The 25636-nt window shown below is 36.6% G+C and overlaps 1 protein-coding gene across 1 annotated transcript; it reads right to left on the reverse strand.

Moving 5' to 3' along the window:
• Positions 1-2488: 2488 nt before the first annotated feature.
• ND-MWFE (NADH dehydrogenase (ubiquinone) MWFE subunit) lies at positions 2489-21468 on the reverse strand. The gene is made up of 3 exons (XM_090387755.1): positions 21293-21468; positions 14012-14098; positions 2489-2675 (listed from the first exon to the last, which is right to left on the reverse strand). Exons 1-3 carry the CDS (start codon positions 21389-21391, stop codon positions 2637-2639), a joined length of 225 nt encoding a protein of 74 aa, XP_090243881.1. The 5' UTR covers positions 21392-21468; the 3' UTR covers positions 2489-2636.
• Positions 21469-25636: the final 4168 nt, after the last annotated feature.

Here is a 25636-nt window from a genome sequence, read left to right on the forward strand (position 1 = left end):
TAAACTTTGTGGCCTAATTTAATTGTCTATATGTATAGACAGAGCCTGTCACCAGTTTAATTTTCCTTAAACTTAACTGTATGTAGTATTATATTCCGGTTTATCTTGTTGGGCTGGTTTTGGGCTTATCTTCAAGTGTTGGTTAAAAGCTTATTATGCTAGGTTCTAAAACTGTAACCATAGTAACTCAAATTACTTATTTAAATTAAAAGAAACTAAAATTAAAAGAAATTACTTATTTTCTGAATATTTTAATTATGCCCTCAAGCCATAACTTTGAAAGTTATAATTCTCCTTCAACTAAGTCCCTCTTCTGCTAAGTTGGCCACAAGTTCTAAATTTTATGTGCAGTTGGTAATGATTCCAGAGCCTACAGCTACCTGTGTGAGGCTAGAAGATAAATGGCAGTCATACAGTTGATCTTTTTAGGCTTCCATAGTCACGTTTCAGTGAAAATGTGGGAATATGTTATGGGTAAAAACCTCGAATGCTGAATATAAGTTTGATTCAGCACTTTAATCAGATCTTTTAGATAAAGAATTTTTTTTTTATTGCCTGGAATTTATGGATATGTGAAATTTATGGTTTGGAAAGAATGGATGTGTGAAATGGGAATTTTTTTTTTTGCTGATGCTGCGTAAGCTGCTTTGTTGCATCATATGCCTTTACTAATTCAATTAATTCTAAATTAATTCTTCCAATATTATGCTGTAAATGCATGCCAACTAGGGGTAATCCAGAAGTCACCAAAATACTTATTCCGATGATCCATGCCAAGTTACATGTAATGTTTTTGCTATGTAAAGGAATTTTAGGCTGAGTACTTGTAATAAAGAAAAATAAAACTTTATTTATAAAAAAAAAACAAAATAAAGGTTAACAAATATTGATCCTCAGATAATCAATATCTTGAGTTCACTAGCACTCCTATTTACCTGTGCTAAATTAATGCTAAAAGACCATAAATATGATCCAGTAAACAAGGTTCCCATTACACCCAGCTCATAATTTCTGACAATAAAGATGGAATTTAAACTGTATGTCAGTGCTTACAAGACCAACACCCCACACATGCCACCAAAAAAAAAAAAAAAAAAGATTCCAGCCAGAATTTTGCAATTATTTAACGCACCCTTTTTTTTTTTTTTTTTTTTTTTGTTCCTTTTCTTTAATTTTTTTTGCAAATGCATTAGCGCAAAACTTTCTGTTTCAGGCCAAAAACATATAAAGAGTAAAGAGAAAGATGTTGGGCACGTTCTGTCTTATATAGGGCAGCTCCTAAATGTCTATCCTCTAACTTCTTCATTAATGCTAGTGCTCTTCAAGGTTCAGTTCTCTCTCCCACTCTTTTCCCCTTGTATATTAATGACCTTCTTCCATTGACTTGAAATCCTATCCATACTTTTGCTGATGATAGCACATCGCATTCTACCTTCCAGTTTGAGAAACTTTGCCCTGCACCAACAGCTTCAACCTCTTGAATATCCACTACCAATTTCTTAAATGCTGATCTCCAAGTAAATCTTCAGTGGGGCAAAGATAACTTAGTTTATTTCATCTTCTAAAACTCAGTCCTGTTATATCTCATAAAAAGGATTCTTCTGCTCCTATGCTTATCTTTGTGACACACTGATTTCTAGATAATATCACATATCTCTATTAGGGATTATCCCGACTTCTAGTCTCTCTTTGCATAAGCACATCACAAATATTGCTTCCTCTGCACCCATCTAAATAATCAGGTGTTCTCTTTTAACTTTTGGTGTTATTTTTCTTCTAAACAGCTACTTGCTCTGTACAAATCTCAAATCTGCCTTATCATAGAATATTGTTTCAACATCTATGGTGGTGTCCCCATCTCTCTCTCTCTCTCTCTCTCTCTCTCTCTCTCTCTCTCTCTCTCTCTCTCTCTCTCTCTCTCTCTCTCTCTCTCAGGCTACTAGATTCTATTTAAAAGAGGGAAGTTAGGTTAATTAATGACCCATCTCTTACAAAGTCTCTCCACTCATAGGTGTTGTTTGTGCTACATGTTTTTTTTTATAGAACAGGGCCATGGGCACTGTTCCCCTAAATTGGCTTCTATAATTCTGGTCCCCCCCCATGCCTATCTCTCTCTCTTCAAAACCAGTCTGAACACATCCCCCAACCAGTCAGCATCCTTTTAAAGTTCAACTTCAAACTCACAGAACCAACTTTTCTTCTTCCTCATCATTTATTCCTTCAATTTCTGTTTTCTGGAACAAATTCCCTCACACATATTTCTGGAAAATTACAATATACAGAAGTTCAAGTTTAATGTCAACAAGTATCTCCTTTCATTTTCTCAGCCTACAACCCACACACTGCATTAAGTGCTATAGGTTCTAATACCTTTCATGTTTGGGGTTTTATATAAAAAAAAAAGAAAAGAAAAGAAAAGAAAAAAAACGCATGTTTCTTGCAATTGTATGAATAAAGGGAATCCATATCTTACAAGTAACAGAACAAGTCTTTAGGTATTACTTTATTACAACTAAGCATTTACATTTTTAAAATTATAGTTCATGCAGCAATTCCTATTAATTACATATCATTTTTAACTTCATTTATGCATGATAAAGAAAAAATGTAATTTCTACCCATAATTTCCTAAAAAATTAACTTTTTTTTGGAAAGTCAGGAAGTCCTTCTAGTCCCTGTAAAAGGAAATATAAATCATAATATAAATTTGTCCTAAATCACAAATATAAGAAAATAATCTTTTTTATATTTTTGTAATTGCAGTAAAATAATATTACAGCAAGTCATCTATGCAAATTAATTTAGGTCTTGTTGTACATCCAGAAGCAAATAACCTTATTGTTGTTAAAGTTTTATGACATAAGGGCAACTAAACCCAAAATGTGTCTGTGAGAATTATTATTTCTGTATCTATTTTATTTATGGTTAAAACATCAAAGAACATCTATTATCCAAAAATGTTTGAAATATAAATAAAAAGTCAGCCTAAGTGTGATTTATCACCAAGTACATGAGAGGTTAGAAGAATTTGCAAGTTTGCCAATAACTGGAAGGGATAGACTGGGAGGCTGAGAATGGTGAGTAAATCAAAATGTTCCCAAGTTAAATTGAATCTGACATATAAAACAGTTCCTCTGTTATCTTCCTCTAGGAGCAAGTGTTTGTGCATAAAACGATGTGTTCAATACAGTCTTGTCAGCATAACTTCCCTTCATCTATTTGTCCATAAATTTAACTCCATAAAAAAAGACCTATTAAGCTATGGAGTTTATTATACACTAGTAGGCGTAGTGTAGTTTGCACAAAAGATATCTAAACTGTATAAGGCACAAATTGAAAGTTATCATTATGATCTGGATTTTTTCCAACTCAACCTATGTGATCATTTCAATACATAACAAAATGGCTAGAAATCCAATTGACTAACTTTCAGTAAGTTTTTTTCTCTTCTTATTAAAAATCCCTGAGTTGATATAATATGCTGCAGCAATGGGTGTGAGGAGAGTTTTATTGTTGTGTAGATCTAGTAATGTGCTAAGAAAATCTGTATAAATAAGGGCAGAAAATTGTGATGTTCACTTATTAGTGAACATCAACAATGCTAATTTATTTCATTTTCCACTATAGTGAGGGTAGTTTAAAAGCACATAGTTTTGCCAAAAAATACTACAATACAGTACACAGATATGCAGTTTCAGGTTTTGTAATAACAAGGTTGAAATTGTAAAAACTGTACCTTTGTGCACACCTTTTAACACCAACTTAAGATTTGTCAAACAATAATAAGAATAAGAAGATTTAACACAAGAAAAGTAGAACAAGCATTAAGGGAAAACAAAGGATTTAAATCAGCAGCCTTGAGCAGTAATACAGAAAGACAAATGATACTGAAACTGAAGAATAGCGATGGTGTACTTATAAACAGCAGAGAAGGCATAATTCAAATAGCAGAAGACTACTATAGAGAATTATACAAGGAGCGAGGGAATGATACCAGCAGTGGGGAAGATGGATTGCAAAGTAGCAACACATACGACATACCCGATATTCTTCCTGATGAGGTAGAACATGCATCGAAGAAAATGAAGAATCGGAAAGCCCCGGTAACTTCATAAAGTTACAGTAACTTCATGAAGATGAAGTTACTGTAGAGTTGTTAAAATTGGGAGGAAGAGACATAACACAAAAACTGGCAAGGCTCTTCACAAAGTGCATTAGAAAAGGTGTGACGCCTAAGCAGTGGAATAATGCAATCATAGTTCTGCTGCATAAGAAAGGAGATAAATCAGAAATTGGAAATTATAGACCAATTAGCTTGTTATCCCACATCTACAAGTTGTTCACAAGGGTCATTACTAACAGATTAGAAAGAATACTTGATGAGAATGGAGAAAGCAAATGAATATAAAACACCATTATGCCTGGCATTTGTGGATTATGAAAAGCATTTGACTCCATACAGCATAAGGCAATGTTTCGGGCACTGGAAAAACAAAGCATAGATACCCCATATATTATGATTTTGAAGAAAATATATGAGAACGCTACCTCCTTTATTAGCCTAGACAAAGACAGTAGCAAATTTAAAATCGAGAAAGGAGTTCGACAAGGAGACACAATATCTCCGAAGCTGTTTACTGCTGCCCTTGAGGAAGCTTTCAGAAGATTAGACTAGTCACAGAAAGGAGTCAATGTGAATGGAGAGTACCTAAACCATTTACGATTTGCAGATGACATTGTGGTTATAAGCCACGATCCCAAAGAATTAGAGGAAAATCTTAATCAGTTATGCACAGTTAGTAAGGATTTTGGACTAAAGCTGAATATAGCTAAAACAAAAGTAATGATGAACAAGTATGCCACGGAAAGGGAAATAATGATTGAAGGAGCAGTAGTTGAAAAGGTGGAGTCATATACTTATCTGGGACAAGTTATTAGCTGTAATAATGATAAATGGCTGGAAGGCAAGAGAAGAATAAATTTTGGATGGATAGCATTCAGGAAATATAGTCACATACTGAAGAGCAATATCCCAGTTTGTCTGAAAAGTAAAATAATGAACCAATGTATACTCCCCACCATGACTTATGGAAGTGAAACTTGGGCACTCACCAAAAGAATGGAAGAGAAGCTGAGAACTACACAGCGAAGAATGGAATGAATTATATTGGGAATCAGACTGTTAGATAAGAAGAGAAACACATGGATTAGGCAGCAAACTCAAGTAAAGGACATTCTTATCAAAACTAAAGAACTAAAATGGTCTTAGGCAGGACACATAGCTCGAAGACATGATGACAGATGGACTAAGAAAATAACAGAATGATACCCAAGAGGAGCAAGAAGAAAACCTGGAAGACAAAGGCGGAGATGGATAGATGAAATTCATGAGTTTTTGGGTAGTAAATGGATGGCCAGTGCTCAAAACAGAAGGAACTGGAAAGTTGCTGGAGAGGCCTTCATCCTGCAGTGGATTGAAAATGGCTGATGATGATGATGATGATGAATAAGAATAGCATTTTGTTTAAATTTTATTTTATTTAGAAGAGAAACAAAGAGAAAAGAATAACTGAAATGAAATCATATAATTAGTATGACATAAACTAGGTAAAGTATTATTAGTATTAGTAGCGGAAACTTATGCAAGAAAAAGCTTATAAAGCAACAGACAAAAAGTTCTTCCTTGAATTTATTCAAACTACCCACTTCCACAACAACAGAAAGAAGTTTGTGCCAATAATGAACCACCCACTGGCTGTACACCTATCCTGCAACCATCCTCCCTCAATTTGAATTTATGGTCCCTCATTGGCGTAATCTGAGCATGAGAAAGAATGTCATCAGCATTGAGATTGCCCAATCCATTCCAAGCCTTAAACAATCTAATCAGATCACCTTGCAGGTACTTAGTCTCCAGAAGCTGTAATTTGCAGAGCTGAAGCCTTCCTTGGCAAGATCATCTTTTTGTTCCCATCACTAATCTTGTTGCCCCTCTCTGCACCATTTCTACATCCTTCCTAAAATGAGGCCTCCAGACACAAGATGTGGCCTATCCGTGGCCTTGTAAAAAGGAATAATCACCTCCTTATCCCTGCTAGCAACATTCCTGAATATAATTGATAAAACCTCATGAGCTGTCCTGGCAACCTCTTTGTATTGCTCAGAGAACATATCTGACTGCACAAATACCCCATTTTCATTTCCCACTATAGTGAGTGCAGTACCACACAGGTGGTACATTAATCTTGGATGACTTCTACCCATATGCAGTACCTTGCAGTTGTCAATGTTAAACTCGCGAATATCATCTTTTAAGGGCACAAAAGGTGATATAGTTGTACACGTTGGCACTAATAATATTAAGAGTAGGAGACCGGCAGAATTACTTAACAAGTACAGGTCACTGTTGAACAAAAGCCGAGAATTAGGGTTGAATTTGAAAGTGTCTGCAATTCTGCCCAGACACGATAGGAGGGAGTATATGATGAGAGCCTTGTCGACCAAATTCGGCCCTGGAAAGATTGTGCAAGGCTCAAGGGGTAGAATTTTTTTCAGCCTGGACTGTACTTGTTAACAGGAGAGATTGCTTCTACAGGGATGGGATACACTTAAATAGAAAGGGTGCAAGAATATTTGCTGATGCTATCGAGGCAGTGTTAGGTGGGTCGGAAAACTGCTAGCTTGGGGGGAGACAAAGACCAATAGATTGACAGTAGCCACTGGCAGAGGTGAAAGAGATTCTTGTACTGCTTCTATTAGAATGAGCAGAAGCCTGAAAAACAAGATGCATGGTATTTCAGAGACTGCTGGGAGCCATTGCGGTACAAGTAAACACATGGGTTGTGTTAGGGTAGCTAAGAATAGAAACAGGTGCAGGTATACTTGCGTGTACACCAGTGCTAGGAGTTTAGTAAATAAATTTGATGAATTTGAGGTATTGCTCAAAACATCGAAGGCAGATATTGTTGGGATATCAGAGACGTGGTGTCACACAGATATAAGGGATGCAGAACTGCAATTTGGGGAGTACAACGTCTACAGAAAGGATAGACAGGATAGGAAGGGGGGAGGGGTTATGCTATTAGTTAAGAAACACATAAAAACCAAGGAAGTGAAGCCAGTCGACATCGCTGGACAGTGCAGTGTGGAGTCAGTTTGGTGTGACATAAACATTAGGAGATCAAAATTGAGAGTAGGAGTGTGCTATAGGCCTAATGACTCTGATGAGTATAATAATGAACTGTACAGGGAAATAGAGTGGGCCAGTAAATCAGAGTGTCTTATAATGGGAGATTTTAATTTCCCAGATATTGACTGGAATTTGGGGGCTGGTTACTCACACACTAGCAGGGCTTTTGTGGATTTATTGGATGATTGTTTTCTACATCAGCATGTTCGGGAGGCAACTAGAGGGAGTAATACTCTTGATTTGATTATCAGCAGTGATTCTTCATGCATTAAGAATCTGCAGATAAATGAACCACTAGGTGGCAGTGATCACAGTGTGCTGAAGTGGGATTTACTCAAAGAGGTAACTACCATTAGGGGTAAAGGGAAGGGTTATTGCTTCCGTAAAGGCGACTACAATGGACTGAGACAGTATTTAAATTCTATACAGTGGGACCAACTGATGATGTTACCAACAGCAAATTCAAAATGGGAAGCATTCAAAGAACTTATCTTGGAAGCTACTAGGCTTTACATACCAACTAAGAAATATTGTTCAAGGTTTAGGCCAAAATGGATGTCAGATGAACTAATGAGGCATATGGCAGAGAAGAAAAATGCATGGGATACATACAAATTAACACATGACACAGAAGCCTATGATAGATACAAGTTGATATGCAACCAAGTTACAAAGGAGGTTACACAGGCGAAGGCAGATTACGAGAAATCCTTGGCAAGGGATGCAAAGAAAAACAGCAAAGAGTTCTTTACTTATGTAAACTCTAGAAGGAAGGGGATGAATCAGATTGGTCCACTTGATATTGATGGGTCAAGTGTTGATGATCCTGCTCAGGTAGCTAACAAACTAAATGAATATTTTGCATCGACATTCACACATGAGGAGTGATTCAGCGAGGGGAATGCCAGAGGTGTATTCAACTCTAGCAGTAAGCTACAGAATCTTGAAATAACTGGGAGTAAAGTGGAGGAGAAACTGTTGAAGATAAACACAAGAAAGGCACCCGGGGTGAATGGGATCTATCCAGTTATATTAAAGGAGGCAGCAAAGGAAGTAAGCAAACCCTTAGCCATAATTATGAGAGCTTCCTTGGACTCAGGGGAGGTACCCATAGACTGGAAATGTGCAAATGTGACCCCAATTCACAAAGGAGGATCAAAGGCTGACACAAGTAATTATAGACCTGTGAGCTTAACTTCTGTTCCAGGAAAATTAATGGAGGCACTGGTTAAAGAAGCACTGCAGGATCATTTAGACAAGACTTCAGTTATAGCTCAGACACAGCATGGTTTTGTTAAGGGGAAGTCTTGCCTGACCAACTTGATTGGATACTATGATGCAGTCACAAAAGAACTGGATGCAGGGAATAACTTTGATATTATATACTTGGATCTTAGAAAGGCTTTTGATACTGTTGCACATGGAAGACTGCTACACAAATTGGAGCAGTGTGACATTGGAGGCAAATTGCTGCTATGGATAAAGGGGTGGTTGAGGGGAGAAGACAGAGAGTGGTAATCAATGGACACTGCTCATCGTGGACTGATGTTATTAGTGGAGTCCCTCAGGGCTCAGTGTTGGGTCCATTATTGTTTTCTGTATTTATAAATGATATTGATGATGGTATATCGGGCTTAATGTCCAAGTTTGCAGACGATACAAAGGTTGGCAGGGTTGTCAAGGACACTACTGACACTATGCTGCTGCAACAGGATCTGGAAAGGTTGAGCAGATGGGCTGAGAGGTGGCAAATGAAGTTTAACATTGACAAATGTAAAGTACTACACATGGGAAACAGCAACCCCAGAGCAACGTATCAACTTTGTGGTACTACACTGACAGTGGTAGAGAATGAAAGGAACTTGGGGATGGTTGTGCAGGCAGATATGAAGTTCTCTGAGCAGTGCAGACGGGCTGCAAGAGTAGCTCATGGAGTATTGTCAATGATATACAGGAATTTTTCCAGCAGGGATAAGGAGGTGATTATTCCATTGTATAAGGCGATGGTCAGGCCACACCTAGAGTACTGTATACAGGTCTGGAGGCCTCATTTCAAGAAGGATGTAGAGCTGCTGGAATGAGTACAGAGAAGGGCAACAAGATTAGTGAATGGAACAAAGGGGTGCTCTTACGAAGAAAGGCTTAAGTTTTGCAAATTACAGTGTCTGGAGACTAGGCACCAGCGAGGTGATCTGATAGAGGTGTATAAAGCCTTGAATGGTTTAAGCATGCTCGATGCTGATGGGATTTTTCCTCTAGCTCAGAAAAATCACCTGAGAGGGCATAAATTCAAATTGAGGAAAGACAGATGTAGGATAGACGTGCAGAAATTTGCCTTTAGCCAGCGGGTGGTTGGTTGGTGGAACAGACTTCCATCCCTTGTGGTGGAGGTTGACAGCCTAAATAAGTTTAAGGCTCAGCTGGACAGGTATTTTGAACGAACAGAGGGGTGAAGTGGAAGTGGGGTTTTTTTTTTTTTTTTTTTTTTTGGCTGATGCTGCATAAGCTTGCTTTCTTGCATCAAATGCCTCTACTAATGCTAATGCTAACTCCAACTACCATTTCTCAGCCTATTTGCCTAATTTTTCTACATCTTGTTGCAGTAGTTTACCTTGATTACTATTATTAACCAGCTTGCCAACCATTGTAACATCTATAAACTTAGACAATAAGCCTGATATACTTCTTTAATATCATTAATAAATAGAGAACACAACAACAATGGGTCCAGCACCAAATGCTAGATGACTCCAGTAATAACATTAGTTTATGAAAATCAGTGTCCATTGTTCAATTAATAACCACTCTCTGTCTTCTTACACTCAACCATTCCATTATCCATAGCAGCAACTTGCTCTTAATGCCAGACTACTCCAATTTATATAGCAGTCTTGTATATGAAATAGTATCAAAAGCTTTTCTGAAATCAAAATATAAAAATATCAAAATTATTTTTTGCATCCAGTTCCTCTGTTACTACATTATAATTTCCAATGAGATTGGTCAGACAAGATCACCTCACAACAAATCCATGCTGTGACTACAATATAACTGCATTCCTGTCCAGATGGACTTGCATTACTTATTTAATCAGTGATTCAATTATTTTCCCTGGAACAGAAGTTAAGCTAACAGGTCTATAATTACACATCTCCCCTTTTTATCATCCCTGATGTGAATTGGGGATATATTCATGCATCTTCAGTACACAGGGACCTCTCCCGAATCCAAAGACGTTCTCATATTTATGGCTAAGGGTTTGCTTACCTTCTTTGCTACCTCCCTTAATATAAGTGGACAGATCCCATCCATCCCTAGGCATCTTTTTTATGTTTAGCTTCAACAATTTCTCTTCCACTTTCCTTTCATATATCACAAAATCATTTAGCCCGATTATAGTTTCATAAACTTCTGGCATCCACTTCCCTAAAGAATTACTTATGTGTGAACATAGATTAAAAATACCTATTCAGTTTATGTTTCTGTATATCCTATACTGTTTTCCAATTAGTATTATAAAGGATAAACATTGCAAGGAAGCAGAATTTTTCTACATCTGCCAAAAAATAAATAAATAAAAGAAAAACAACAAAAAATTATCATTTACTTTTCCCATTGCCAAAAGGTCTACTTTCCAGGTCTACTTTCAACTTTACTAAACTATCAGTCTCAACCACTGTGGCTGGAAATTTATTCTGATGATCTACAATACACATTATGTATGCCTGAAAGTACACCTCACAAGATCTAGCCTTCTGTTACTTCCTAAAAGTTTGTATTTGTGCCCTCTGGCTCTTCTCTCTTCTACTATTGAAAATATACTTCCCTTATTCATTTTACCAATTTCTTTCAGTGCCTTATAAAGGGTGTTTATAAATGGTGGGAACAAGTTCAGTAATTTATTGCACAAAGACTAGGAAAGATATGAATGTCATATACATACCTTGTGAAAGAGAAAATGTCAAAGTTTTTTTTACATCACATCACTTCACAACAATTCAATGTGGAAACCACGGTCACACAGGATATGCTGGACAGGGTATGGCAAGGGTTCGATTACCGCGCTGACATTTGCCATGTCACACGTGGTTCCCACATTGAATCATTATGAAGTGACGTGATGTAAAAAAACTTTGACATTTTCTCTTTCACAAGGTATGACACTGATATCTGTCTTAGTCTTTGTGCAATAAATTACTGAGTGTTCCCACCATTCATAAACACCCCTGTATATCTCTATCAGGTCCTCTAAGATGTCTTATTTGCCAAGCTTTACAGTCTGAACTCTCTAGGCCATTATTCATATAAACATCAATTACCAATCCTTACTAATCTGGTTGCCCTTCTTTGAACCCTTTCTAGAAGTTCTACATCCTTCTTCAAGTGTGATCTCCAGACCTGAACACAATACTCTGAATGTGTCTCATCACTGTCTTATATAAAGGGACAATAACATCCATTTCTCTACTTGCAAAGGCCTATCTTTCCTGTCTATGATATATACCATCTGCTTTCCAAGCTGTCTATTTGCATTGCATGGAAAATTTCATGTCTGATTGAGTCATAACCCTTAAGGTTTTTTTGCCCTGAAATGCTTTTAACTCCACTCTTCCTAGCTTGTAAGTAACTCCTGGCTTTATCTTCCTTAAGTGCAAAACTTTACATTTAGAAGTATTAAAGTTCAGCTATCATTTATTAGACCATTTCGATCTATGTAATTTTGGAAGCAAAATGGCCTGGTTCTGGTCATTAACCACCCTTCCTACCATTAAATCATTAGCAAACTTTGACAACTTCCTCTGCACTTCATTAATGTCATTAAGGAAAATAAGAAACAGAAGTGGTGCCAAGACTGATCCTTTAGGGACTTCACACTTGTTACACTAGTTCACCCTGCAGTATGTCCATTTATGACTACAGTCAGTCCTTGTATAACACGTGTTTACACTACATGAATTCGATCATACACGATTTATAAATAGGGGAACTGTGTCGTATATAACATGAACCAAATTCGCTTATGCATGATTCGCCTTTGTTTTTACAAGAAATGGTAGTCCAATGCAGAATCACCCAACCGAACGCAACACAATAAGAATGAAGAGAAGATTTTGAAAATGTATTTTATTTTTTATATTAGTGAAGGGGAAACACATTTCACCATAATAACGTAAAAACTGGCACAAATCCAGCTATCGGTATTATCGCAAATGCAATTAGAGCAAGTTTACTACCAGTTTATAACAGATTCCACCAGCAGAAACACAACTGGAAATTGTTTTTGTTTTATGGTAGTGACCTGCAGAAATGTGCTTTAGTAAAACGTGAGCTAGTCAGGTGTTAATAGTGTGTCTCTGCCTTTACGGTGTTGTTTATTCAGTTGCTACACGTGCCAGCTTTGTTTATGTGTATCAAGCGTGCCTCCTCATTTTGTAATTGTGCTTCATTCCTTAAAAATGAGTAAAATACTTAAAAGGTGTGAAAAGGAAGCATCCTGGTGAAGACACTACAGATTCAGAGAGAAAAAGAAAAGCAATATGGATAGACAGAGGTGGACTGGGTCAAAAATTCTTACCGGGGAAAATTTGTAGTGGCCTCATACTAGCGTTTATGGCCAAAATCACACCGGCCTCCACCGTCATTCTGAAACGCTGTGCCATAAACCCATATGACTGGTCATTCTTAAGCAGTCAACCAACAAGTTATGTCATGTTATGTTATGTTATTTGGTTTTTAGGAGCATTAGCAACTAAGGCCATATTGCTCCAGGGATATGCGGTGGTCATTCCCTGACCTGCCACATTTGGTGGTCACGGGCTCGAACCCAGGTCTAATCAAGAAGCGTGTGCTACGCACTGCCGCTTCTGCTCACCTGGCTACGGAGGCGCCAACCAACAAGTGCTGTAAACATAAAGGCACATTAAATTAACAACTACTCGGCTTTGGCACTACTCGGCATTGGCACACTGATTGAATTCTTTGCATCAATAGTTGGCTTTTGTTTATAGACTCGGCATACAGTTTTATTTGTTCTTTGCTTGTTGATGTTAGTTTATGTATGTGAATAAATATTTTATAAAATTTTATCATCTGATTTACAGCTTGGTACAAAAGTGTTTGCTTTTAGTAATGAATTTTAAACTTTTAATTTCAACCATTTTGTATGAATTTTTAGAATGGGTATGGTGGAATATTGATTTTTTTCAACATTCTAAAAATTACAACAGACTGAATGGGTTCCCTCATGTTTAGGTTAGTTAAACATGATTTTCCCTTAACAAAACCGTGCTCCATATCCTTCAGAATTCCATTTCTGTCTAAAATATATTATATTACATTCTTTATCACTCCCCCCCCCCATTTTTATTGCTAAAGTTAGACTGACAAATCTTTGGTTACCCACTTCAGTCTTAGAATTATCTTTATGCATTGGTGATAGATTTGTATTTCTTCATTTCATTTCACAAACCTATTACCAAGATAACAAATATTCTCGCGCATTCTTATTCACCACTAAATTAGCACACATGATGATTCGTGTTTTTTTAACTGTATGTGAAATGGTAGCATATATTTTGCTGATTGAATAAAATTGGTTTCAAATACTTAATTCCTCTCTATCTTGCTCTAAACAGCAGCTTTCAATGTCTTTTGTCCAAAAGGAAATTTTAGAAAACTCTATACACATTTATGAAATAATTTTTTTCCCTTGTAACAAGAATGAAAATTCATAATAAATTTTAATTACTATAATACTTATGGTTACAGAGTTTATAACAACAATCAAAAATTCATAACGAAAGCATTTTAGGATTAACTTACAACTGTTTTATGAGCATCTCCCGTAAGCTTTTCATCTCTGAAATATAGCCATCTTCCTTCTGGAGATAATACAGACCTTCGGTAAGGCTAAAATAAAACAACAATGTTAATTATAATTATATTCCTTTGTTTTTACTTCATTGTATTTATATTTCTGTCTGTGTGATTTATTTTTTCTTAAAATTAACATGAAAGATGCATTCCCAAAAAGTGCTGCACAAATTAAAAATATATAAATAAAGAGCTAATTTCCTATAAGAAATAATGGAACTGGAGAGGAGCTTACAAGAATTATTATTTTTTTATTTTATTATTATTAGCCATATGGTGGAAGGAAGCCTGAGACTTATGCTGCACCAGGCAAAAAAAAAAAAAAATTCCTGAGTGAGTGAGTGAGTGAGAGAAGAGAGTCAGAAATAGAAGGGAATCACCAAGAAAGAGAAGAATGATGATATCCAGCTCAGGACCCTGGGTGTGCCAAGCCCATACTCACCAGATGTGAGCCCCTCACTTGAGGTTGCGAAGAAAGAGACTTAGGGTAATTGTACTATCCAACATGAAATTCTCTGAGCAGTGCAGAAGGGCTAGAACAGCTCATGGGGTTCTGTCAATGATATACAGGAACTTTTCCAGCAGAGAAAGGAAAGTGATTATCCCATTGTATAAGACAATGGTTAGGCCACATCTTGAGTACTGCATACAGGAATAGAAGTTCCATCTGGAAGATGTGGATCTCTTAGAATGGGTACAGCAAATAGCAACCGGATTAGGCAAGAACACAATGGGTTTTTCCCCCACAACAGACTTTGGGTCTGCAAATTGCATTATCTGGAAAATTAAGTACTTGCAAGAAGACCTGATTGAAGTGTTTAAAATTTTAAATGGATTGAGTAAATTTTGCATTAGCATTAGTTGAGGCATATGATGCAAGAAAGCAAGCTTATACAGCATCAGTCAAATGTTTGTCTAGTTCAGCCTTAAATTAATTTAAGGCTATCAACTTCCACAACAACAGATGGAAGTCTGTTCCAGCAATAAACTATCTGCTGGCTAAAGGCAAACTTCCGCACATCTATTCAACATCAGTCTTTCCTCAATTTGAATCTATGCCCCATCAGGTTCTTAATCTGAGCAAGCGGAAGTATCCCATCAGCACTGAGCCTGCTCAAACCATTCAAGGCCTTATACATCTCAATCAGATCACATCACAGGTGCCTAACCTCCAGATGCTGCAACTTGCAGAACAATGGTATTCTAACTTTTTTCTCAGATTGCATACAGCAGGGTATAAACTGAAAAATGATGGCCAAAGGATAGATGTGTAAAAATTTGCTTTTCAGCCAGAGAGTACTTGATTGTTAGAATAAACTACCATCTAGTGTTGTGAAAGTGGATAGTTTGAACAAATAAGGAAGAATAATCATACTATTAGAGGAAATAGACAGATGAAGTGGGAGTAGCATTGTTTTTTTTGGCTGATGTTGTTTAAGTTTGCTTCTTTGCAGCACCTGACTGTACTACTACTAATAATAATAAAAAATAAGAAGTCAAGCTAACAAACAACATTAACTTTTGGATAATCTTCTTTTATTTTGTTAAATGATTTTATAGTTTAAAGTTCCATTTCATGTCTTTTATTATTTTGTATTTCATGTTTTTTTTCCTTTTGGAAAAAAATTTTTTTTTTTTTTTTCACCAAATCTAAGGAAAGATGATTAAGCAGACAAAGTTTTCACTTTGGGATGCAAGGATTTTTTTTTCCAGCATCAAAACTCATGCTACAATATTATTGAATAATTAATTGATTTACAAGCATATATTTGTCATGAATGTCTCTCATTGAAAAATGAATTTTATATCGAGCTTAATAGTTCTTAAGAATAATTCGATTACAAGAATTTTTACAAGTATTCAGAAGCAACAAAGTGTCAAACCAGTACCATACATAAATTTCTTGCTGTAAGCTAATAAGAAATTATTGGCATATTCTGACTGGAAAAAGTTGTCAGATTATGAGGAACCAATGAGAGAATGATTCATCAGAGTTTGATTATAAATAATCCATACAATATCATAGTAGAAATGTGACTGACACAAGTAAAAATACTGCATCTGTAAGCCTAAACTCACTTGCCTGGTGAGGTGCAGTATACTGGATGGGCAAGACTAAGTCAATAAAACAGCTTTATATTTTACTATTAGCAGTAGATGAATAAAATAAATAAAATACATCCATCATGCATCCAGCACATAGACACTTGATGTGGGCTTTGTTGCTAACCATATTGCTAATCACGTTAACTTAAAATGTGTAAATGAAATGGGCATAAGTTAAGAAATTACTACAATAATGTAGTCATTTCTTAATTAGCATTAACACATGATGCAAGAAAGCAAGCAACATCAGCCAAAAAAAAAAAAACAAAAAAAACAACTTCCCATTCACCTCTCCATCCACACCAGAAGTTTGTCCAGTTCTTTGATTTTAATCTATCAACTTCCACAATGACAAATGGAAGTTTGTTCCAGCAATCAACCACTCACTGGCTAAAGGCACATTTCCATACATCTATTCTGCAATTGTTTTCCCTCAATTGGAATTTATGCTGCTCAAATGCGTAATCTGAGCAAGAGGAAGAATCCCATCAGCACTGAGCTTGCTGATACGATTTAAAGCCTTAACACCTCAATCAGATCACCTTGCAGGTGCCTAGTCTCCATACACCACAACTCACAGAACTTAAGTCTTTTTTGGTAAGAGCACCCCTCTGTACCCCTTACCAATCTCATTACCCATTCCAGCAGCTCTACATTCCTCATGAAATGAGGCCTTCAAACCTGTATGCAATACTGTAAGTGTGGCTTGACGGCTTGACCATTGCCTTATACAAAAGGATAATCACCTCCTTATAACTGCTAGCAAAATTCCTGTATATCACTGACAAAACCCCCTTGTCCTGTTCTTGCAGCCTGTCTGAATTTCAGTCAGATATGAGAATGAAAAAGACCCCCCCCCCCAAGATCTTTTTCATTCTCTATTACCCTGAGTGTAGTACCACATAGTTGGTATACTCTGGTGTTACTGCTACCCATATGCAGTACTTTGCATTTGTCAATGTTAAACTTCAGTTGCCACCTCTCAGCCCATATGCCAACTTTTGTAGATCCTGTAGCAGCAGCATGACATCAGTACTGTGATTAGCAACCCTGCCAACCTTTGTATCATATGCAAACTTGGACATTAAACCTAATATACCTTATCAATATCACTGATAAATATAGAAAACAACGATTGGCCCAACATCGACCCCCCTAGGAGACTCAAATAATAACAATAGTCCGTGAAACGCAGTGTCCATTGATTATCACTCTCTGTCTTCTCCTCTCAACCATCTCTTTATCCACAGCAGCAACTTGCACATAATGGCCAATCAAAAGTAACCAATCAAATTGGTTAGACAAGATTTCCCTTTAACCCATGATCTGTCTGAACTATAACTGCAGTCTGGTCTAGATGATCCTCCACTGCTTCTTTAACCAATGACTCCATTATTTTCCTCTGAACAGAAGTTAAACTAGCAGGTCTGTAATTACACGTGTCACCCTTTGATCCCCCTTTGTGAATTGGAACACATTTGTACATCTCAAGTTCGTGGGGACTTTCCCTAAATCCAAGGATGTGCTCATAATTATGGCTAAGAGTTTGTTTACTTCCTTTGCTGCCTCTCTAAATAGAATTGGATAGATCCCGTCCAGCCCAGGTGCCTTTCTTATGTTTAACTTTAACAATTTCTTCTCTACTTTCCTTTCAGTTATTACAAAATCATTTAGCTCCCTATTAAAGTTTGATAAACTTCTGTCCACCACTTCCCTAGAAAATTTGTCTTGTGTGAATGTAAATGCAAAATTCTCATTCAGATTGTCAGCTACATGAGAAGCATCATAAAGTCGAACTGTCGATATCAAGTGGACCAATCTGATTCATCCCCTTCCTTCTAGAGTTTATATAAGTAAAGAAGTCTTTGCTGTTTTTCTTTGCATCCTTTTCCAAAGATTTCCATAATCGACCTTCACTTGCCTAACTTCTTTTGTGACTTGATTACAGACTAGCTAATACACTTCTGTGTTGTCTGATAATTTAATGCATCTCATGAATTTTTATTCTCTGCCATGAGTCTCATTAGTTCATCTCACATCCATTTAGACCTAAACCTTGAACAGTATTTTTACTTGGTATGATAAGCAAGTCTAGTACCTTCCAAGATTAATTCCTTGAATGGATTAATCCCATTTAGAATTTGCTGTTGGTAACATCAGTCAGTCCCACTTTACAGAATTTAAATACTGTCTGAGACCACCATGGTCACCTTTTTGAAAGCAAAAATCTCTCCCTTTACTCCTGATGGTAGTTACATCTTTAAGTTTGTTTGTTTGTTATTTGGTTTTTAGGAGCATTAGCAACTAAGGCCATATTGCTCGGGGGATATGCGTTGGTCATTCCCTGACCGTTCCACATGATCCGTGATCACGGGCTCGAACCCCGGTCTAATCAAGAAGCGTATGCTACGCATTGCCACTCCTGCCCACCTGGCTACGGAGGCACCACATCTTTAAGTAAATCCCACGAATACAATGTGATCACTGCCATCCAGTGGTTCCTTTACCTGCAGATTCTTAATGCATGAATAATCACTGCTGCTAATCAAATAAAGAGTATTACTCCCTCTGGTTGCCTCTTCAACATGCTGTTGTAGAAAGAAGGTGTAAAATCAGGGATTAAACTGTAACTCGTCTACAACTATCTCAGTACAAAGCACCAACCGGCACAGAAACCAAAAGGTTGTTTTCTGCCACTAATTAAATATGTACCAAAATTAGATCCAGTTTAAACCATAACACTATTGAGTTTTTTAAGGGCTCACTTTATTCGGATAGGTAGTGTGGATGTTATTTTTTTGTTTTTAGAATAACTGTATGTTTAATAATTTTTGCCACAATATTTATTATTGTAATAAAAGTTTGATTTCAAACGTGAATTCAAGTAATTACTTGGTTTTCCTTACTTTATTGCACCTAATTGTCATCAAAATTTATTGCAAAAAATGTGTTTTTTGGAATACCGGTATCCCAGTTTCATAAATTAAAAATACCGAAATACCGGTATTGTGGGCTCTACTTGTGACCAAAGTGATCTTTTGGGATGGTGATATTCCACAGACAACTGTCGCTGAAGAAGTGGTAAGAAATTACAACAAAATGTTTTGACTACATTATATTACATATTTCCAATTTGGAAATAAACATAATACCAATGTAAGTTTTGAGTGCTTTATTATCTTCAAACAACACAGTTTATCTATACATCATGCTGCTCAAGGAACACCCTAAAAATAAACCTAATATAGTTCATATAAAATATATGAACTATATTATATGAATATAGTTCATATAAAAATAAACTAATATAGTTAATTGAGGCCCATCTTGTTGGAAGGCCACAAGACAGCAAAAATAAATAAAAATAAGGAAACATGTAATTAGTATGAATAAACATTTTACCATGTGTGTGTTTTTATTCTTTTTTTTTATTAGTTTTTACATAAAAAAAATCTTATCTTTTCAATTTCAAATAATCATAGCTCTGTAACTGTTCAGAATCAGACACGTTTGTATAAACATTTTTCAATGTTTTCAGATCATGAAAGTATGGCCCACATTACAAAACACCCTACACACACACATATATATATATATTTTAAATTTAAGCATATGTGATCCTTTTAGTGGTTTTAAATAGAGAAGCAAAAGTTCTGTGCAAAAATAAAAAAAGAAAATTTTTTTTTTTTCCCAAGTAGATAATTTGTCTCAAACTGTTGTATACAAAGAAATACACTAAATATGCCACAAAAGTAATGCCGTTCTCAAAATAGAGAATGTGGATTATGTTACACCCATAACACAGTCCACATTCTTCTGTTGCTCCCCTCTTTGATTTCTGTGTTTCTTCTGTTCCACTCTTTCCTTTTTAATTCGAATACTCATGACTACCCTTTGATTTCTTCATTACATTTTAATTTAATCTGTCATTTGTTTATTTTAATGTCTTTATTAGAACTGATTTATTTATGTAAATTCTATTTATTATGGCTTAGTTTTTGAGATTAATTTGCAAATAAATTAAAGTAGGTAATGCAACCTACTGTTAGCTGGTTGCAGCAGCATATTTTGGAGTTGTTACATTTGATTATTTAAACTACAGAGGGCAGTGGACATGGCATATGATATGTCTACTGCTCTCTACAATTTTGAATTTAGTTTGTTCGTTACTTTCATTCTGTATCTGGATTATATAAGGATATCTGTATGAGTGGCACTTGTTCCCTGTCTTTTGTTTACTGTGAAATCAGCACTTTGATTATTAAGGTATTTTGGTAAAAACTATAAAAGCCCTACTCCTTTACTAAATGATCATATTATTTCACAACAAACTTTTTTGGCAGCTAACTTGATATTTACTTTTCATAAAGAAGTATTTGCTGGTTCAATCTTCTTTGAAAATCCTACTTTCAAAACAAATTTTGTTTTCTTGATGCCATGATTCAGAAAACACAAGTTTATATCATTCACAAAAAACGAACAATCAAACCTTTACTTAAAAAGCACCGCTGAACAGAGCCTTACACTCACTAACGTCCAAAAGGGCCCTACTCACTTAGAAAGGGCTGTGGAAAGTATACTTTTCTGGAACATTACAAGATTTCTCTAGTTGTTCTATGCTGAATTAAAGTGTCACATTTGTTTACTTCTAATAATCAGTGTGGCACAATGAATTATTTTAACCGTTTTTCTACTCTTTTCTACATCCAGAGCAAATCCTTAAAATTATCTTCCCCTCTTTATTCTATATCAATCACCTGTTTGGCTAAAGTATGCCATTCGCTATCGAGTTTCATTTTGTTACCTGCTTTTCTACGCATTTTATACTCTTAGTTGATCAGAATTCATAAGCGCGCAATATTTTGCGCTATCGTTCAAATACCGCGGGCTACTAATTATAAAACTATGGCTTGGAATATGCGCGGAGGAAACTAAGGCCATCAGGCACTTGTGTTTTTTTTTTTTTTTTTTTTTTAAAGTAGGACCCATTGGTAACCTCTATGATTGTATATTGGATGCAAAAAATTTACAAGCAGTGAACTCCTCTGATCCTTCCCGTGAGAAGCATAAACGGAAATTGTTTGTATTGTTCTTTAGGTTGAAGTTACTAATATCTTTACTTACTCTACCAAGATATAAATACTGAAGACCATACGCGGCCACCGAAGGTACGGACAAGGCAATCAAAATTACTGCAGCAGAAGGAACTATTTCGTACCACATGCTGCCGGTTTAAAATACTCACTAAACGCACGAGTAAAGCTAATCGACTACAGCCTAGCCAACCATTTTTCAGCCATTACGTTCTCAGTGGGAAAAGGTATCCCTGTTATTAACAAATCCCTTTTCTGACATCTAATCAAAATCGAATTTTAATTATCCTCTCTTGTTTGAAATGGAACATAAGTTTGTAATGTAGTTGTCAGTGTGCTCTAAACTTTCCATTACCATCTCCCACTCCAACAAATGAATTTTTGTTATAAACAGGGCCGGTGCTATCATTACGTTTACTAGGCTGCCGCATAGGGCTCAAACGGGAAAGTACTGAACTTTGAGGGGCACAGTTTTATACAGATTAGTTTTTTTTAACCCATATAAAAAAATGCAACTGACAATTTATATTTTTTATTTTAAGATAAATACTACAACAGTGCTATGAATTATAATTAATTATAACGTTTTATAAAAAAAATTCTATACTCTAAAGGATGTTGTGCATGTTACAACATCCTTTTTGAAGTCAATTTTACAAGCAAGCTACTAGAAAATAAGGAAGCTGATTTAAATTCAGCTACAAGCCAACTGCAAGTCACCAAGAATTACATTGTGGGCTATTGATCTAGAGAACTACCAAACTTTGAGACAGAAAAAGTTAGAAAGAGAAGAAAGAAACGATAATCTGAGCATGAGGTCCAAGAAGAGGGACCGCAAGATTCAAAGCAGAAATTCAAAGTAGGTTTCTATTATGCTGACTTAGACATAGCCTTACAATCTGTTGAAGAAAATTCCCTATTTGGCTTCCTATATGATATATATGGTATCAACAAAAAAATCTACTGAAGATGTGCTTAAGGCCTGCGAGAATTTGGAAAAATCATTGATGCACAATGGAAACAAAGATATTGATGCTGAAGATCTCTGCTGTGAACTTATAGTAATAACTTATAGTCGAAGACTTCCAACGTCTATGCCCCCACAAGGAGTACTCTTCATACTACAACAAAAACACTTGGATAATGTGCCTAATGTGTCTGTTGCTCTAAGGATGGTTCTCACACTTCAGTGTCAGTGGCAAGTGGTGAATAAAGTTTCTCAAAGCTCAAACTTATAAAAACTTACATATGCTCAACACTGTTGCAAAAGAGACTAGTTTGCTTGGCATCAATATCAATTGAACATGCCCACTTGACCTGAAGGAATCGGCGACAAAATTTGCAAAGGAAGAGGCATGCAAAGTGAGATTTTGATATGCCTGAAATTGAAACTTTTAAGAAACTTAAATTTTAACATCACAATTAACAGGGTCTGAGTGGGTAGCACAGTGGTATCGTCACCGTCCTCCCCACACCGGTGGAAAAGGCCTGGGTTCGAATCCCGTCGATGATGCGAGGAACTTTAATGGGCTTTTTTCACTCCGTGGCTGAGTTAGTTGGTCTCAGGCGTAGATAGCAAGGTTTTTCTCCCCAGTAACTGGGGTTTTTTCGTCCAGCAAAACAGGCAAATCAACCATAGAACATACGCAATTTACAGACACAAATACGGGTTAATGTATTTAATTACGGGCAACCCTAAAATAATATTTTTTTTAAATCACAATTAACAAGATTATTCAAAATGATTTGTGTGCTAAAACATTTTATTTTGTATTTGAGAAAGATAATCAAAGATTGTTGTGTTACTTATTCTTGCAATTTAAAATAATTTAGCAGTTTCAAGTTTTGTGCTTTTCACTTTCCCTACAAGACATCTATTTTTGAAATTTGAAGTTGGAAATTTTTTTGGGGTGTGCCTTGCATAGGGCGCGAAATAGCCTGCCACCGGCACTGGTTATAAGGTATGTTTGTGGTGCACCACTAGTTATGACATTAATGTATATCAGAGCTTGTTCTAGTTCCACGATCTCGCTGGTATCACAGAGTGATACCAGCGAGATAGATTAGGTTATCTTACTACTCTATGGATTGTATTGTATTACAGTGGTTTAAACTGCGGTCCCTCTTAATATGTGCAAAAGGCTTGGCTAGGATCTGTCAAGCTAGGAGAGAATTTTCTGAACTTTTTTCATACTCTGCCTGAGCTAGTTTAATGCTAGCCAGAAACGCAAGGTTTCCCGCTCCTGAAAACCGGTTAATTATCACAACGACAGGCACACCCAAGAAAGCCACTGACGTCGCAAGGCTTCACTTACTTTGAAGCAAATAAAAAAAAAAAAAAAAAAAGGGAAAGTCCCTCAGTTTATCATACTGCCCGCTGCTTAATGAACGTTCATAGTGTAATGAGATATGGCCAGGCTGCAGGTTTGCTATCAGTGAGTAATCAGCGTGGATGTTGTGAGACATAAGACACACAGCACGGCAAATGAATTTCATTATTCGGGTGCCCTCAAAGTAATAGTTTTTTTTTTTTTTTAGACTGATTACATGCTGTGAGGGTTGAAACATCGGAACAACTCAAAGGAAAACAACTACTCAAAGGGAGTAGAGCAGTTCCCCATCTAGACATTAGCTAACTACATCCCTGATTAAAGAGGCCTTTAAGAATTCTTCAAGTCTCCAACGAAATTTGGGTAGATGCCCTGGAAGGATATAAATGGGGACCTTTCAAGCTCTCAGCTGCCCACATCAACACCAGAACTTGTAGCTGATCACCATGCAACACCAAGGTTATCCCAGGGGCAGAATGCGCTGGTCCTTCAGCAGCTAGTAATTGTCGGTGACTCTATTTTTAGGGAAACGAGAAATATATTGTGCAAAAAAAGAATAGATGGAATAGGACCAAGGTATGTCTGCCAGGGGAAAAAGTTGAGGACATTGTACAGCAGATATAATCTTCTAACTGCGTACAAAATGTGATCTTGTTGTGCACGTTGCATTAATGATATTAAAAGTGGGGGTTAAACTCCATTATTTGGGTACCACTTGTCTTCACGTAGTGGGTGTGACCGTAGTGGGTGTGATTGTACGATCGAATTCTGGGATTGGGTGATTAAACAATTATTATTTAGTAGTTTAATCACCCAATATTTCTCGTTTCCCTAAAAATACAGTCATCGACAGTTCCGTGATTGGGTGATTATTGTGAAGGCGTTTTCTTTCTGATTATTTTGTGTCATCAGGGAGGGGGTGATTAGCTCAGGTAGGGTATTTACCTCCCCATTTCTCTGTTTTAAAATCGGAAATCGAGTTCGCCATTTAAAAATAGTTTGCAAGTGGGGGGGGGATAAATACCCTAGGCATATCAACCTAGAAGGACAATTGGCGGGGAAAGCAGTGGGTGGCACATACCAATCACTGCTTTATTCCTGTTCGTTAGTCGAAATATGAACTAGTATCCAAGATCTGGATAATTACCAAAGTAGGAGATCTGAGGACTAAAAAGTACAGGTCAATGCTTAAAACAGGTTGCGAGTTAGGGTTAAATTTGAATGTGTCTGTAGTTCTCTACAGATACGATAGATGGAGTACATTATGAGAGCCTTGTCAATCAATTCGGCCCTGGAGAGATTGTGTAAAGCTAATGGGGCAGTATTTTTTGCAGCGTGTCTGTGCTTGTTAACAGCAGAGACTGTTTCTACAGGGATGGGATATATTTCATTAGAAAGGGTGCAGGAATATTTGTCGATGCTATTGAGGCGATGTTAGGTGGCTAAAAAAACTGCTAGCTCAGGGGTGGGATACACAGACTAACAGATTAACAATAAGCAGAGGTGAAGGTGATTCCTGTTGGAATGAGCAGCAGCCTGGAAAGCAAGGTGGCGGGGATTTCAAGAACTGCTGGAAGTCATAAAAGAACAAAAAAATACATTGGCTATGTCATGGTAACTAAGAGTAAGAACGGGTGCATGCCCACAAATGGTAGGAGTATAGTAAATAAATTTGATGAATCTGAAGTAGTGTTAACACATCGAAGGCAAATATCGCTGGGTGTCACAGACGTGTGTCACACAGATATAAGGAATGCAGAATTTGAATTTGGAGAGTACAATGACTACAGAAAGGATAGACAAGATTGGAAGGCAGGAGAGGCTATGCTGTTAGTTAAAACACACACAAAATATAAAGCAGTGCATCGAGTTGACATGGGTGGCTAGTAAAATGTTGAGTCAGTTTGCGTGTGACATAAGCACTGGCAAAGCAAAAATAAGAGTAGGTGTGTCAAAGGTCACGTGACTATGATGAGAACAACGAACAACAAGACAGAGAAATAGAGTGGGTCAGTAAATCAGAATGTCTTATAATGTGGGATTTT

Source organism: Mastigoproctus giganteus, chromosome 13 (assembly GCF_048544385.1).
Source record: "Mastigoproctus giganteus isolate SK-2022 chromosome 13, ASM4854438v1, whole genome shotgun sequence".
Classification (NCBI taxonomy): Eukaryota; Metazoa; Arthropoda; class Arachnida; order Uropygi; family Thelyphonidae; genus Mastigoproctus; species Mastigoproctus giganteus.